General features: G+C 40.5%; 1 protein-coding gene across 1 annotated transcript in view; it reads left to right on the top strand.

The window, feature by feature from the left end:
• Positions 1–366: 366 nt before the first annotated feature.
• The window catches only part of MRPS9 (mitochondrial ribosomal protein S9), a 38857-nt gene continuing 25379 nt past the window's right edge, over positions 367–13844 (top strand). The window contains exons 1-2 of the mRNA XM_010959096.3: positions 367–550; positions 1911–2090. Coding sequence (XP_010957398.2) covers positions 416–550; positions 1911–2090 — 315 coding nt within the window. The 5' untranslated portion in view covers positions 367–415. The remainder of the gene's footprint in view (positions 551–1910; positions 2091–13844) is intronic.

The raw sequence follows: 13844 nt of genomic DNA, 5'->3' as shown, positions 1-13844 counted from the left end.
AGGGAGGAGATGGGGTGAAACCCAGGCCAGGAGGGGGTCAGCAGAGAGGGAAGCGCGGAGCCGGTCCCTGCCGAGCGGGAGGAGCTGGGTGATGCAGGCGGAGACAGGCGGCGCAGGGCGCAAGACGAGAGGGCTGCAGACACAGCCACGTGGAAGCGGCTCCAAGGAGACACCATGGACGACGGACCTCAAGATGAGCAGCTGGGTAACGACGCCAGGAAGCGGACCCGGGGCGGGGTCGGACACGCCCCGCGGACCCAAGCACCCAATCAGCGACGAGCGGTAGCGGGCGGCAGGACACGCCCCCTGCTCCACAGCCTCTTCCCGACAGCCTCTGGGACCCGGCTGCCTCGGCGCCTGCGCAGTCGGCAGGCCCCGCCCCTTCACCCTCCTGTCCGGGTACCCCGCAGCCAACATGGCGGCTCCCTGTGTGTCCTGCGGCGCAGCCGCTTCCTACCGGCTCTTTCTTGCGGGTAGGGTTGGCTTTGCCCGGAGACAAGGCCTCTGGAAAGCCGTGGCTGCTGAGTTGCAGACAAGTACCCAGTGCCAGGTAGGACCTGGGGAAGGAGGTGCGCTGGCCCCTGTAGCACAAGGATGTGGCGCCGGCGCTGCCAGGGGCCCCTGGGGTCTCAGGCGCCCGGGAGAGGGCTGAGGTGATAGAGGCGCGGGGCCGCCCTGGAGGGTGTTTCTGGTTCTCTCAGGGAGGAATGAGTTCTTCCTACTGGGTACAGTCCAGAAGGGCTGTAATCTGGGGCACCTGACTCAAGGTAGCCCCCGTAGGTATTCGCTCCCTTGAGATCCGGAGCAAAGAGACGAGGACGGTTTGAATATACCTTTTTAGCTTAATGGCCACGTTCTGACTTTGTTGAACGTGCCGTCGATATTTGGGGTTCCTGCTTTGTAACTGCCAGAGTTGCTTTGGACCCTGCCTCCTTTCAAGTATAGTCCTGGTGGGGGGGCCCTGTTAGCCTTCTAAGAAATGTCCCTTTTGTTTAAGTAAGGCAAAGTCAGTTTCTTGCTTGCATCCAGAGACCTCTAGCTGATAAAGGTAAAAAGCCATCCAAAAGGGTTACTGTAATCACTCTCATGGAATCCTTATACTGTTTCTTTCTATCCACATTTTCTGTAGTCTGACTTCAGTCTTTACCTTTTCTTTTATATCCCAAAGTTTTTTTTTTTTTTTGCTTTTCTATTCAAATTAGCAGCAGTTTCTTCTTTGTTTCATTTTTGTCCAGTTGAACAAAAAGGAAACTCCTTAATACTCCTGAATACCATTTCAGAGTGTGTAGCACTGGCATTCGGCTTCTTTGGGAACCTGCTTGCTTGAAATTATAGTTGTCTGAGCCACTGATTATCTTTCACAAGACAGATTTGTCAAGTTATATCTATACCATTCCATAAAAGCAAAATTAGGAAAATTCTCTGTCACAACTTTTCAGCTGGAAATAGAACCTAGAAAATGTTAGGAATTGTATCTAGCAGGGGCCAAGCAGACTCTCTCCAGGAATTCTTACTGTTCTTAACTAGAGAGCTGGTTGTTTCACACTCAGTCTCATCTTAGTGGGTTGTACTAATGAATAATGGACTCCTTAGAATGTAAATATTTTTGTCTGAATTTATTGCTGGAATAGTTCAGAACATTTAATAAGTATATTCAGTAGCCTGGTACTGATGCTGTGAGGGCCTGTAGCTTTAATACATACTATGAATTTTCAGGATGTCAAAATCTTAAGCAGTGTTACAAATGTCTTTGAAAAGAGCTTAAAGAGATTTTATGGAAAATAGCAAATTGAGGACTTTTTTTTAAAGCCACTTCTAAATGAACAGCATTAAAAAAAATTTTACAAATATTTTTAAGCCTCATTTATGTTATGTTGAAATCTTTTCTTTCAATTTGTTTTTTCTGCTAGATATTAAGGCTAAGACACACCACAGCTGTGACAACAAAGAAAAATGTTGCAGCCTTAAGACGTGAAACTTACACAATGGATTTTATTAAAAAGCAGATTGAAGAATTCAACTTAGGAAAGAGACACTTAGCCAACATGATGGGAGAAGATCCAGAAACTTTTACCCAAGAGGATATTGATGTAAGTACAGTTACTCTGTTGGAAAAGTCATCACTGTAGAGTTGTAGACACTGAAAGCTCTTGTCTTCAGCCTGAGCCTTTAGTTCTGTGTAAATTTTAATCAGACTGTCAGAATAAAGGAATAAATAAAGGAAATGCCACGATCTGCAAGTTGGAACCATGGTTTCAGAAAGAGATGCTACTCTACTTGAAGCATTGTAAAGTAGAGTGAGTTTTAGATTTTAACTAGAAATGGATGCGTTTCCTTGATTCCGGGTCACAGGAGCCACTGTGAATGCTTGCACATGATTTAGAAACATTTATCCTGTTGTGTGTCTTAAACTCAGCTTTTTTACAAAATGATAAAACAAATGGTAAGTCTATAGGAAATCCCGTAAGTAACCCCAAGCCCAGAGTTTTTATCAAAATAATTATATTTCTGTATTTTCAAAGCAGGGCATGCCCTAAGTGATTTGAGGTAGGGTTAGAATTCTATTCCTGTTTGACTCTTGAATTATTATAATCCTGATAAAGTAGTAATAATAATACTTTTTGCTAGATATCCCAGAGTGGCTAGCAAAGGAACATAAATTTAACCACTCTGAAGCTTGTCTAATTTTTAAAGAAGAAACATATCGCGTGGTGTTTTATATTTCCCCAAGGAATAACATCTTCATATAGATTTATTATTTTATATGACTTTAAATGTTATTCTTGTAATCATTTTATAACTTTATCCATTTTAGTTTAATTCCCATCTTTTTGTATACCTTTCCTAATTATTTGTAAATGGTACTTCAGTATCTCTGTAAGGTACCATACCAACATTTTTGATTAAACCAAAAGAATTTCTTACTGCCCCTCTGGTCTAGACGAATTGGAGTTATTGACCTTATAGCTGCTGTCCTGTTTTTGAATCTTATGGTAATCTGGACAGTACTGGGGGATATTAAGAAAACTACATTTTTAGTAACACTAATTTTATCATAGGTAGTATAGATATTGCTCCATTTTTAGACAACGAGACTGAGGCACAGAAAGAATAAGCATCATGTTTAAATATGTAAGTGTGGGAAACAGAAAAGCTCCAGCATGTTAAACATCGAACCTAGTGTTCTTTCCTCATATCTGCCTCATTGTGTATACTTTATAAACAGTAGACACCTGACAGGATCCAGAACGTATTACATGATGTTTTAGCTAGACAGTTGCATACTCAAAAAGTTATGATTTTTTAAGGAAAACTTGGGGAAAAGGACAAAAAACAAAACAAGATCTTTTCCTTCCCCGTTTCATAATATGTGTCCTTTATAAAAATATGGAATAATGACCATCTTAGTACAATGTCATACTGTAGATTTTTGTTCTCCAGATAGTATATAACCTCTGCTGCCCGAAATCGTCTCTCTGAGACAACTTCTTTGGCTGTTTCCATTTATTTTTTGGTAGCTGTTTTATTGAGCTGTAATTCACATACCGTCTGAAGATTGCCTGCAGTTCACTGGTTTTCAGTCTGTTCGCAGAGCTGTGCGTGGTCATGGCATTCTGCCTGCAGGACGTCTCCCTCGCTGGTCAGGAACCTCCATACCCTGTAGCAGCTCCTCGCCAGTCCCCTCCCCCCCCCCCAAACCCTCTGGCTCCAGGCAGCTGTTTCTACTTTCCACCTCTATTTAGGTGCCTATTCAGGACATTTTATGTGAACAGACTTATAAAACATGTGGCCTTTGTGACTGGCTTCTTTCACTTAGCACGCTGTTTTCAAGATTCAACCATGTCGTATCATGTATTAGTAGTTGATTCCTTTTTATTGCCGAGTAAATCCCCGTTGTACGGGGTCCACTGCATTTCTTTTTAATCCATTCATCAGCTAACGAGCATCTGGATTATCTCCATTGTGGTTATTATGGATAATGCTTTTATGAACATGCTTGTAAGGTCTTTGTGCTTTCGTTCCTCTCGTGTATATACCTAAGAAGCCATTGCTAATCCAAGGCCATGAAGATTTACACTGAAGTTTTCTTCTGAGAGTTTTATAGTTTTAGCTCTTACATTTCAGTCTTTGATTCCTCTTGAGGTGGTTTTTGTATGTGATGTGAGACAGAATACCCAGTTGTCCCGGCATCATTTGTTGAAAGGGCTGTCATTTCTTCGTTGAATTGTTTTGTCACCCTAACACAAAGTCAGTTGGCTGTAAACATGGAGGTTGATTTCTGGACTCTTAGTTATATTTCACTGACCTTCATGTTCATTGTTACGCTGTGTGACCTGTTTTGATTACGGTAGTTTTCTGGTAAGTTTTGAAATTGGAAAGTGCTAGGACTCCTACTTTGTTCCTTTTCTTCAAGGTCATTTTGTCTATTCTCTGCCCCTTGAATTTCCATATAAATTTTAGGGCGAGGTTGCGTGCTTCTGCAGAGAGCCAGCTAGGATTTTGCTAGGGATTGTGTTCAATCTCTAGATCAATTTGGGGAGTATTTATCATCTTAAGTCCTCTGCTCTGTGAGTATGGGATGTCTTTGTGTTTATTTAGATATTCTTTAATTTCTTTCAATGATGTTTTACAGTTTTCAGAGTTTGGCATTTCTCTTAAGTTTATTTCTGAGCATTAATTGCATTTTTATTCTATTGTAAATCAAATTTTTTTATAGTTTTGGGGTGGATATCTTAGGATTTTCCATATGTAAAATGTTGTCACCAGCGAATAGAAATAGTTTTACTTCTTTCTTTCCAGTCTGGATGCCTTTTATTTCTTTTTCTGGCTGATTCCCCCGGCTATGCCAGCAGTGTTGTTGGCTAGAAATAGTGAGTGCGGGCTTTCTCATCTTGTTCCTGGTCTTAGAGAAAAGCATTCGGTCTTTCGCCGTCAGGAGTGATGTTAGCTGTGGGTTTTTGTAGCTCTTTATCAGATCCTGGAGGTTCCTTCCCATACCTAGTTTGTTGAACGTTTTTATCATAAAGAAGTGTTGGAAATTGTCAGATGCTCTTTTTTGCTTTTATTGGTGTGATATATCACATTAATTGATTTTTTTTAACTTTTCTTTATCTTTATTAAATTAAAATAGTAATGACTACCTCCATGTTATTCTTAGGACTAAACAGACACAAACAAAAAAAACATTTATGACATAATAAATCACAAAGTCAGTCATAAAGGACAACCTCATTTTACCTGTAGATTTGCTCTGGGAATCATGGGAGCAAATGCAGAGTTTTGTTTGTTTGTTAACATTGTTCAGTGAAACATTACTTATGAATAGCAAAGCCTTTAATATGACCTAGAACTAACAGTGTTAGATACCAGTTAAGACCCAGAAGAATCAGAGATCTTACCTCTGTCAAACTTGACTGATACTTTAAAGGATACAGGTTATTTATTTATTTATTATCTTTGGGTATTAATTGATTTGGACGTCAAACCAACCTTGTGTTCCTGGAATAAATCCCGCTTTGTCGGGGTGGTGGGTCATCTTTTTTATGTGTTCTGGATTTGGTTTGCTAGCATTTTGCTGTGGATTTTTGTATGTAATGGATACTGCTGTGTATTTTTCTTTTCTTGTCATGTCTTTGTCTGATTACCAGAGTAATACTAGTCTCATAGAGTGAGTTGGGAAGTTCTCCCCTCTTCTATTTTTGGAATAGTTTGTGAAAAATTGGTATTAATTCTTCCTTAAATGTTTGGTTGACTTCATCTGTGAAGCCATCTGGGCCTGGGGTTTTTGTGTGTATATGTGTGTTTTTGTTTTTGTTTCCTTATAATTACTGTTTGCCTTTAAAAATTGTCCTCCCCTTTCTGCTTGTGATCCATGTGTCCTGAGTAACTGTTCTCAGTAACGGGACACTCCCGCTGCCATGGCAGCATTTTTTAGCATCTCTTTACTACCTTTTCAGATGCAGGCGAAGCATGTTTTGGTCACTGACAGAAACAAAGTCTTTCAGTAGTTCTGTAATCCTGTTGAAGGGATGAACATTTTCACAACATAAGTATTCCAAATGAATTACATTGTTTAGAGTGGTTAGTTCATTGCTTGAATGTTTAGTCAGAATGTTAGTTTGGGATGTTAAAATTATTTCATGAGGATGTAAGTTTTAGAGTAGACACGACCTATAATGTCATTCAGTTGCCTAGTTAAAAGTCCAGGCTCACTGTATAATTTTCACGTAGGTAAATGAAGTGTCATTGTATTCAGATTAAACCACTTGTTATTTTATGTATTTTAGAAACTGGTTTTTCCTTACTCCTTAACCAATTGCTAAAATAATGATATCTGAAATCATTTATGAAATGCGTATTGGCAAAAATATTGTACATTTAAAACAGATTTTTTCACATATTAAAATATCTTTAATTTTTTTGATAACATACTTGTGACAGATATATTACTGTCTCCATCTAGAATATCCTTTTTATATTGTTTAAAGAAATCTAGAAGATTCTGTCATTCAGTCCGGTAGAAACAATATGTTTAGTTCTGGTCCTTAAAATACTGTTTTCTAGAGAAGATACGTTTAGCATCACTCTGTAAATGTGAGAAGTGATAGCTTTTCTGTACTTTTAAAACTGTGTGTGTATGTATGGTGGAAGTAAGTCGATGTTGTGTCATTGTGCTAATTAGAACATAATCTTCCTTAGATTTAGCCAATAAAGTAATGAAATCATGAATTAATATAAAAAAACATCCAATTGCTTCTTTAAAATGTGTAGCATCGTTTAAAAATGAAGCTGAGTTTCTCGTGAGGAACAACAGATGCAGAACATGTAGGACTTGGTTGTTAAGTTAATCTCTTTTAAAAGGTCAGTTTCATATAGTTGAAGTGACATTATAGCAAGACGCAGAACGTGGGATCGGGAGCCTCCTTGCCGTGTCACAGCTTGTGTTGTGATGTTCAGCAAGGCACGGCACTGCGCCATGGTTTTCTCGTCTCTAAAGTAATGATACCTGCCTGCCCACCTCAGGGCAGCGCTGAGGAGCAGGAGGTGAATGACCATGTTACAGGTCTCGCTGCTGTTAACTGTGATTAGTAAAATACCCGTAACTTGAGTCGGCCACTAGTTTCCTAACTGCCGTTGTCACACAAATCTTCTGGGCCCCCGAGATGGAGTGTGCGAAGGATGGTCTGCAGTCCCTTTGAGCATGTTGGTTTGTCACTGAGGGACCTAAGCCAGAGATGACTGTGTTGTAGGCGATGCTTCGTCTCTCCCGGTTCGCTGTCTGAGCCCCTGTGCGCAGTGTGGGCCGCTTTCCTTGACACGGTGACAAGGTTGTGCTAGACTCTCCTGCGAGTGCTGGCTCTGCTTCCCCAAGTCTCATTTCATGCCACTTAACTCTTTTGGCATTTTATTAAATTTAGTTGCCTTTCTTTGGCATCTGAGTAGATGTAAAGGCAGGAGAGGACAGTGACAACCATCTGTTACCAAAGCGTCGAAATTGTGTAGGAATTTATAGCTTTATGGTTCCTGTTTTCATTTATGTTTCTGAAACTATTATTTTTGTAAGAGGCTTGGCTCTGTCTGTAACCTGAGAGACAGTGCAGCTGATGAGTCTTATTTAGCATTTCCTTACTGATAAAATGCTTAGTTATTTCTAAAGACAAAAATAAATAACTTGATATCCAAAATCAAGAAAATATTTTAAGCTTTCAGATAATCTTCAGAAGAACATTGTGATTGCTGTTATATATTTAGCTGTCATAAATGCTTTTTATAATATTTTGGCTTTTAATATAGAAATTAAAACTAGGTACTTTAATTTTTCTCTTAGTGATATGATCAGGAAGTTCGATATTCTACAGAAGGAATTCCCCAGATGAGAGAAAATTATTTTTAATTGTTTTTTGTAATGAAAGATACCACCACTTGCTGAAAACCTCCCATATATGCGCAGAAAGCTCTCTGGGAACCTGATAACATTCCAACACTCCCATGTTTAGTCCTAATGAACACTGTATGGGGTAGAGCTTTATTGTTGGGGGGACCAAGGCTGCGCAAGGTCTTTCTGTGTCCAGGGTCTGTTTTTCTCACACTTTCAAAGACCAAATTTCTCGTTAACATTTTCTATAATAAGTTGTGGTCCCCCTGGCCTTGTTTAGTAGAGGATAGTGAGTGTGATGTGCCGTTGCAGAGCCTTCGGATTTGCCTGTGTGTGGTCGTTGCACTGTGGTGCCCCGTGTGAGTGCCGGCTGGGGGCCCCTGCCCCAACCCACCGGCCTGGCTCTGCCGCTCCGCCTCCTGCCCCTCCTGTCCCGCCGGAGCCCTGCCTGCGCTGTTGCCGGGCCGCCCTGCTGTGCCCCCCACCTTCCAGTATAACTGAAGTCGTTCAGCGGGTATATTAAAATCAGGAGCCACTGGCCTGGGCATGAGGACCCATGTGCCCTTCCTACTGAGTGAGACCATGAATTCACGTCCGCTGCTTCAGCTCCTCAAAGGCTTTGCCACTGATTTCTAGGTTTACAACTTTATTCCAGAAGATTGAGCTTGAATTGCAGTCTGGCCCCTGGCCTGGCTGAGTGCAGCGCATGGAACTCAGGTGTGAAACCTGCATCAGCCCATCTCACCTGCCAGGGCCTCCGTCATCTAACAGGCCTTCGGCTGAGAGCGCTGATGTGGGTCAGTGCATAGGAAGGAGTGTGACAGACAGGATCTGCAAATAAAAATCGTTCTGCTTGTCGCTGTTGGTATTTACTTTAAGATTATGTCATTTAGACGATTTTTTTAAGATTATTAACGCTACAGCATTGTATATCTGCTAGGAATTGTTTTGCAAAGTATTTAATGCTCAATCAAGATATTAAACTTATATGAAAAATTACTACTTTTAGTTGGTGAAATAACAAATTAATTAAAAAGAAATTAGGCAGGTATAGATTTTCTCAATTTCAGAAGTTTAATTTTTGCCTAATTTCTTATGTTATATTGAAAGGGTAGAAACCGCCACCTGCTCCTTCCCCCTGAATCACGATGGTGCTGCTGGTAACCGTCTGAAGACCCGATAGGAGGGAAAACAGGTCCCTCTGCCAAGCAGTGTGGTGTATGGCATTTTCCAGAAAGTACGGACGTGCATCCTAAATATTTTGAAGATAGATCTTAATGCCGCCTCCTGTTCCATAAGTCTTCCATGGGTGATCGAACGTTGATCAGTGTGTAAAAAGTATTTTTGTCTGTGATAGTATTCATTACTGTAGAGAGGAGTCTCAGATGAACGTTGAGCTGAATGGGTTTTGTAATTCAATGGAAAGCAGTTGTGGTTTGGTCTCTGTATATGAAAACTGTAAAGGAATAGCCCCATAGTGTATAACGGGGTGGGCCAGGAAGGGTTTTCCTCCAGTCGTGACCCAGGACTAGAGACCGGCCAGCTGAGCGGTGCGGGCAGGGACCTGGCACCGTGGGGACATTGTCACGTGCTGCTGTTGGCTATTGCTGCTGCTTTTAATCCTTCCATGTGTACCATCAAAAATTCTTCTCAACATCATACTGTAAACACACAAAACAGGTGAGGGCCACTGATACTTGAGTTTTCCTTTTTGAATTAAGCAGTATCAGTTACAAATCTTAAGTTGGAGACAGTTCAGTTATATTAAATGTTATGAGTACAGAATGGCACTTGCATTTGCTAATGTCTTTATTTGGGAATTAAAAGTTAAGTTCTGCATTACTCTCGAATTTCAGGAAAGAAGCCAGCAAATTGATACATAATACTGCTGAAGTCTACCAATTACTTTTTAATTGGTATTATAGACCTCATTCCGAAACCTGAATGTTTTATTCTCCTAAGTGTGGATATGCTATGTGAAGTTTCTCTAATTGATTTGCTGTGCCCATTCCATTTGATGTATCATTTTTCACAATATTTCATAATTTGTGCTCACTTCTAATGAACAGAGTCGTTAGGACAAGCATGTCTAAGTACAACTGACAGCTAACATTAGGTGCCAGATGCAGTTTCGAAAGCTGTGTAGAACTGTAGAGAACAGTTTAAATAAATTAGCACCTGTACATTAGTCTCACTTGCTGGTAATTTATAAGCGAATCAGTAGAGATGACATTTAGGTAAGTCATTGATCAAGTTAACAGCTGCAAACCCACTGTCCAGCTGGGATGCCTAATTAATAGAGTGCATTCCTGACCCAGTGCGTCCTTCTCCTGGGTTGAGCCTGCAATTCTTTTACACTTTGACATCAGCCTGGGAATATAGTTAAATGCTTTGCCTTCATTTTAGGGACACTTGAATTTACTGGTATTCTAGTTAAAATCCAAAGATGTAAGAAACATGTTTACAAATGAGAATTACTCTACTCTGACTTACTTGGATGATTTTTTTTTAATTTACGTTTTTATTTTTGTCAGGACTTTCTTTGTCTTGGAGTCAGGTAAACCATGCCACAGTCTAATAAATTAAATGTATACTCCACTTTTTTTTCCCTGGAAGAAGCAGGGAAGCTACTACACTGCATGAGGCTCTGGTTAAAGTAGTCTAGAGCTGTGTGTTACCACTAGCTGTGTGGGATTATGTGAATTAAAGGTAATTAGTATTGAATTAAAATGCAGTTCATCAGTAGCGCTGGCCACATACCGGGTGGCCACACTGGTTTCCGGCTGTCGTGTTGGACAGCACAGATGAGGACTGTTCCCGTCACCAGAGGAAGTTTGTTGGACAGTATTGGCTAGAGGATGGCTCCATCGCTTCCCTCCCCCCTCCGAATAATTAGGAGTTTGTATTTGTTGCCTTCTGCTATTTAAAAGAAGGAGCACCCTTTGGAAGTATAAGTGATACTCTGCAATTTTATTTTTATATTGCCTGCCGCTGAAATGATCCAAAATACCTGAAGAGTTGGTTTTGCCAGCATCACTGCTCTTGCTCTGTGGAGGCCTCACTGAGTAAAATCAGGGTCACTTGCACACAAGCACTGCGCTGCCTGAGCGGCCCGTCCATAACCACGTCGGTCAGCCACTGAGGGACCAGCACGGGAGTGAGTGGCCAGGGGGCTGGTGCGTGTCCTGCCGGCGTGGTGCGGGCAGCTCAGCATCTCGCTACGTGACTCACATCGGCGCATGATGTGAAACTTACTGTTTTATCTTTTGAAATTTTCCGCCTAATGTTTTTGGAGTGTTGACCGCGAGTAACAAGCCACGGAAAGCGAAACTGCGGATAGGGAGGGGGGTGGCTGTACCTTATTTAATCGTCACAATAATGGGTAAACTTGATGTCCTTACAGATCAGAGTCACTGGGACTGGTGGTACTTGGACACTATGTTTAGGGTTAAAAGATACAATAAGGATTATATGTTATTTCATCCTGTTTTCATGTTCACCACTCCCTTCTGAATTCTGAAAGGCAGTGAAAGAAGGGGTTTATAGCCCAAATGCTCTGCCCAAAACATACCTATCTGCTGTTAATCTTAACTGCCAACATGTAGAATTCTCTCGTTCTTATGTTTACTGTTTGTTTCACAACGGTATTCACCTACTTGAGTTTTAACAGCTGTGTGTGTTAACTGGAAATTGAGCTAACACAGAGAGCAACAAAATTATGTTTTTTGTAAAACTCAGGTATTCCTTTGTTTGCTTCAGGAGCTGTAGGAAATCTGTTCAGAGTGGCCACGGGAGATAAGTGGAAGTAAGGGCTTAGGGCATGCTGTGCCCCCGCCCACACGCTAGACGGTGGGCAGCGGGCTGGGAAGGCGCCGTTCTAATTTTTGGGTTTTGTTAATTTGGCTGTTAACTGATTTGTCTTATTTACCGTTCTCTTTTTCATTCCTTTTTCTTCCATCCTTTATTTTTCATGGTTCTCACTGATTTGAGACTTTGCCGTTTATCTGACATGATAGCTTTTGCTCTGTGGCCCTTCTGCAGCGGTACTTGGCACAACACCTGATATAGCTGGTACAGTACAGCATCATACGTTGTTATACTGTATCCATGACTAGTAATACATCATACAGTGTAATGTAGTTAGTGCCCTGTAATGGAGTTGGCTGTGTTACAACCTCAAATAGTGAGGAATTGTAAACTAGTAAATAGGTGTTAATTTACTTCTAGCAAAGTTTTGTTTTTTTTTTTTTGTTTGTTTTTTGTTTTTAAGACAGAGCCGCTTTTCCTGATTCTTCAGTTAAATTTCTGGATACTTCTGTCACATTCTCTGTAAGCTGGCTTTCGTTGTCTTAAGATGTGAGGCCGACATCCTTTGCCATTGATGGTTTCTTTTCAGGGTCTACCAGGCAATTTCCCTGTGACTTTTCTAAGTCTTCATTTTTAGGAGAAATCCAGCTGTGGGGTAGAATTCCTCCCATTCTCGTCTCCCTCTAGGACTCTATCTTGTGGTCACCTGAGGTAACAGTAATTTTCATGTTTGGAAATGATGCCAGTGACAGCTTGAAACTGATGGGAAGTCGGTTGGACTTCTTGTAATTGTGGTGGTCTCGCTCCAAGGTGACGACTTAGTTTTCCACGCTGTCTCATGTTCTCATCACCTCTGGGTCTCAGTAGCCCCTCTGCTCAGACGTCTGACCAGCCTTGGAGGTGCGTGTGTGACTGAGAACTGGGCCTGAAGTCGAGCTGCCCCCCGGGGGCTGTGGGCACCTGGTGGCCCTGTTGAGACAGGTTGGGTCTGGGGAGACTGTATTTACTTACTTTAAAATTTTTAACACTTTCTTCTATCTTTTATTTTAAAAATTTTAAATTTCCAGAAAATTTCAATATTCAGTGAATACAACCACACACACACACACACACATATACACATACACCTTCCACAAATTTGCAGTTCTTAACATTTGTCATACTTCCTATATCTCTAAATAATATTTTTAAAATATAGTAAGAATAATATAAGAAATAATTTTTTAAGGATCATGAGTTTATATTTGTCTAATTCAGACTTAACTTTACTCAACATTACATTTCTTTTATATTTGTATCTCCTACAATAAAATTTTGGTCACCATAAAATTAGTATGTTTACTAACTTGCTTTATGCTCCAATGTACCCAGAATATTTCAAAGTCATAATAGCAATATTGCTACTAACAATAAGCCTACCAGGTAAAGTTGAAGATTCCTTTGCGGTTACTTTTTGTCTTTAGAGGTTAGATTTGTTTCCGTTTGTATTAGGTTTTAGTTTCTTTTAAAATTTTTAGTCTTTAATATATAAAACATTTACATGTTTAGGAGTTCAGTGTATAAAAACATACACCCAGAGAAGACTCACTCTTACCCCTGTACCCCACCCCCAGCATGGAGGGCTTCACGCAGGACGTCGGAGTGTCTCGCCCTCACCAACAGTGCGCCGTTGCACTTTGGAATTTTAGCTCATCCCGTTAGATGAGAGGTACTATCTCAGTAGTTTTCATTGTACCTTTTGTATTATGAATACATTTGAGCCATATTTTTCTTTTTTTTTTTTAATGTAGTTTAATTGGTCAGTTTTTTTCCCCTTGCCTCTGAATTTTGGGTTATAGTTAAGAAAGAGTTTCCCATGTCTAGGTTGTGAATGAATTCATGCATGTTGCCTTCTGGTACTTGTTTGATTTCATTTCCTGTGTTTGACTCTCTGACTCATTTGGACTTTATTCTGGTATATGGTGTGAAGTTTGCATCCATTTTTATCCTTTTTCAAATGGTAATCAGTTCTCAACATGACTTATTAAATAAAAAATCCACCTGCTCTCTTTCAGAGAAGGAAGGGAGAGGAGTCCCCAGTTTTTCAAAAAGAAAAAAATTCACAAAATTAACACTCTGACATTTGATCCAAGTTTTGTTTTTGTTTGGTGTCAGTTTTATT

Source organism: Camelus bactrianus, chromosome 28 (genome assembly GCF_048773025.1).
Source record: "Camelus bactrianus isolate YW-2024 breed Bactrian camel chromosome 28, ASM4877302v1, whole genome shotgun sequence".
Taxonomy (NCBI): Eukaryota; Metazoa; Chordata; class Mammalia; order Artiodactyla; family Camelidae; genus Camelus; species Camelus bactrianus.
This window is presented reverse-complemented; position numbering and strand designations above follow the sequence as displayed.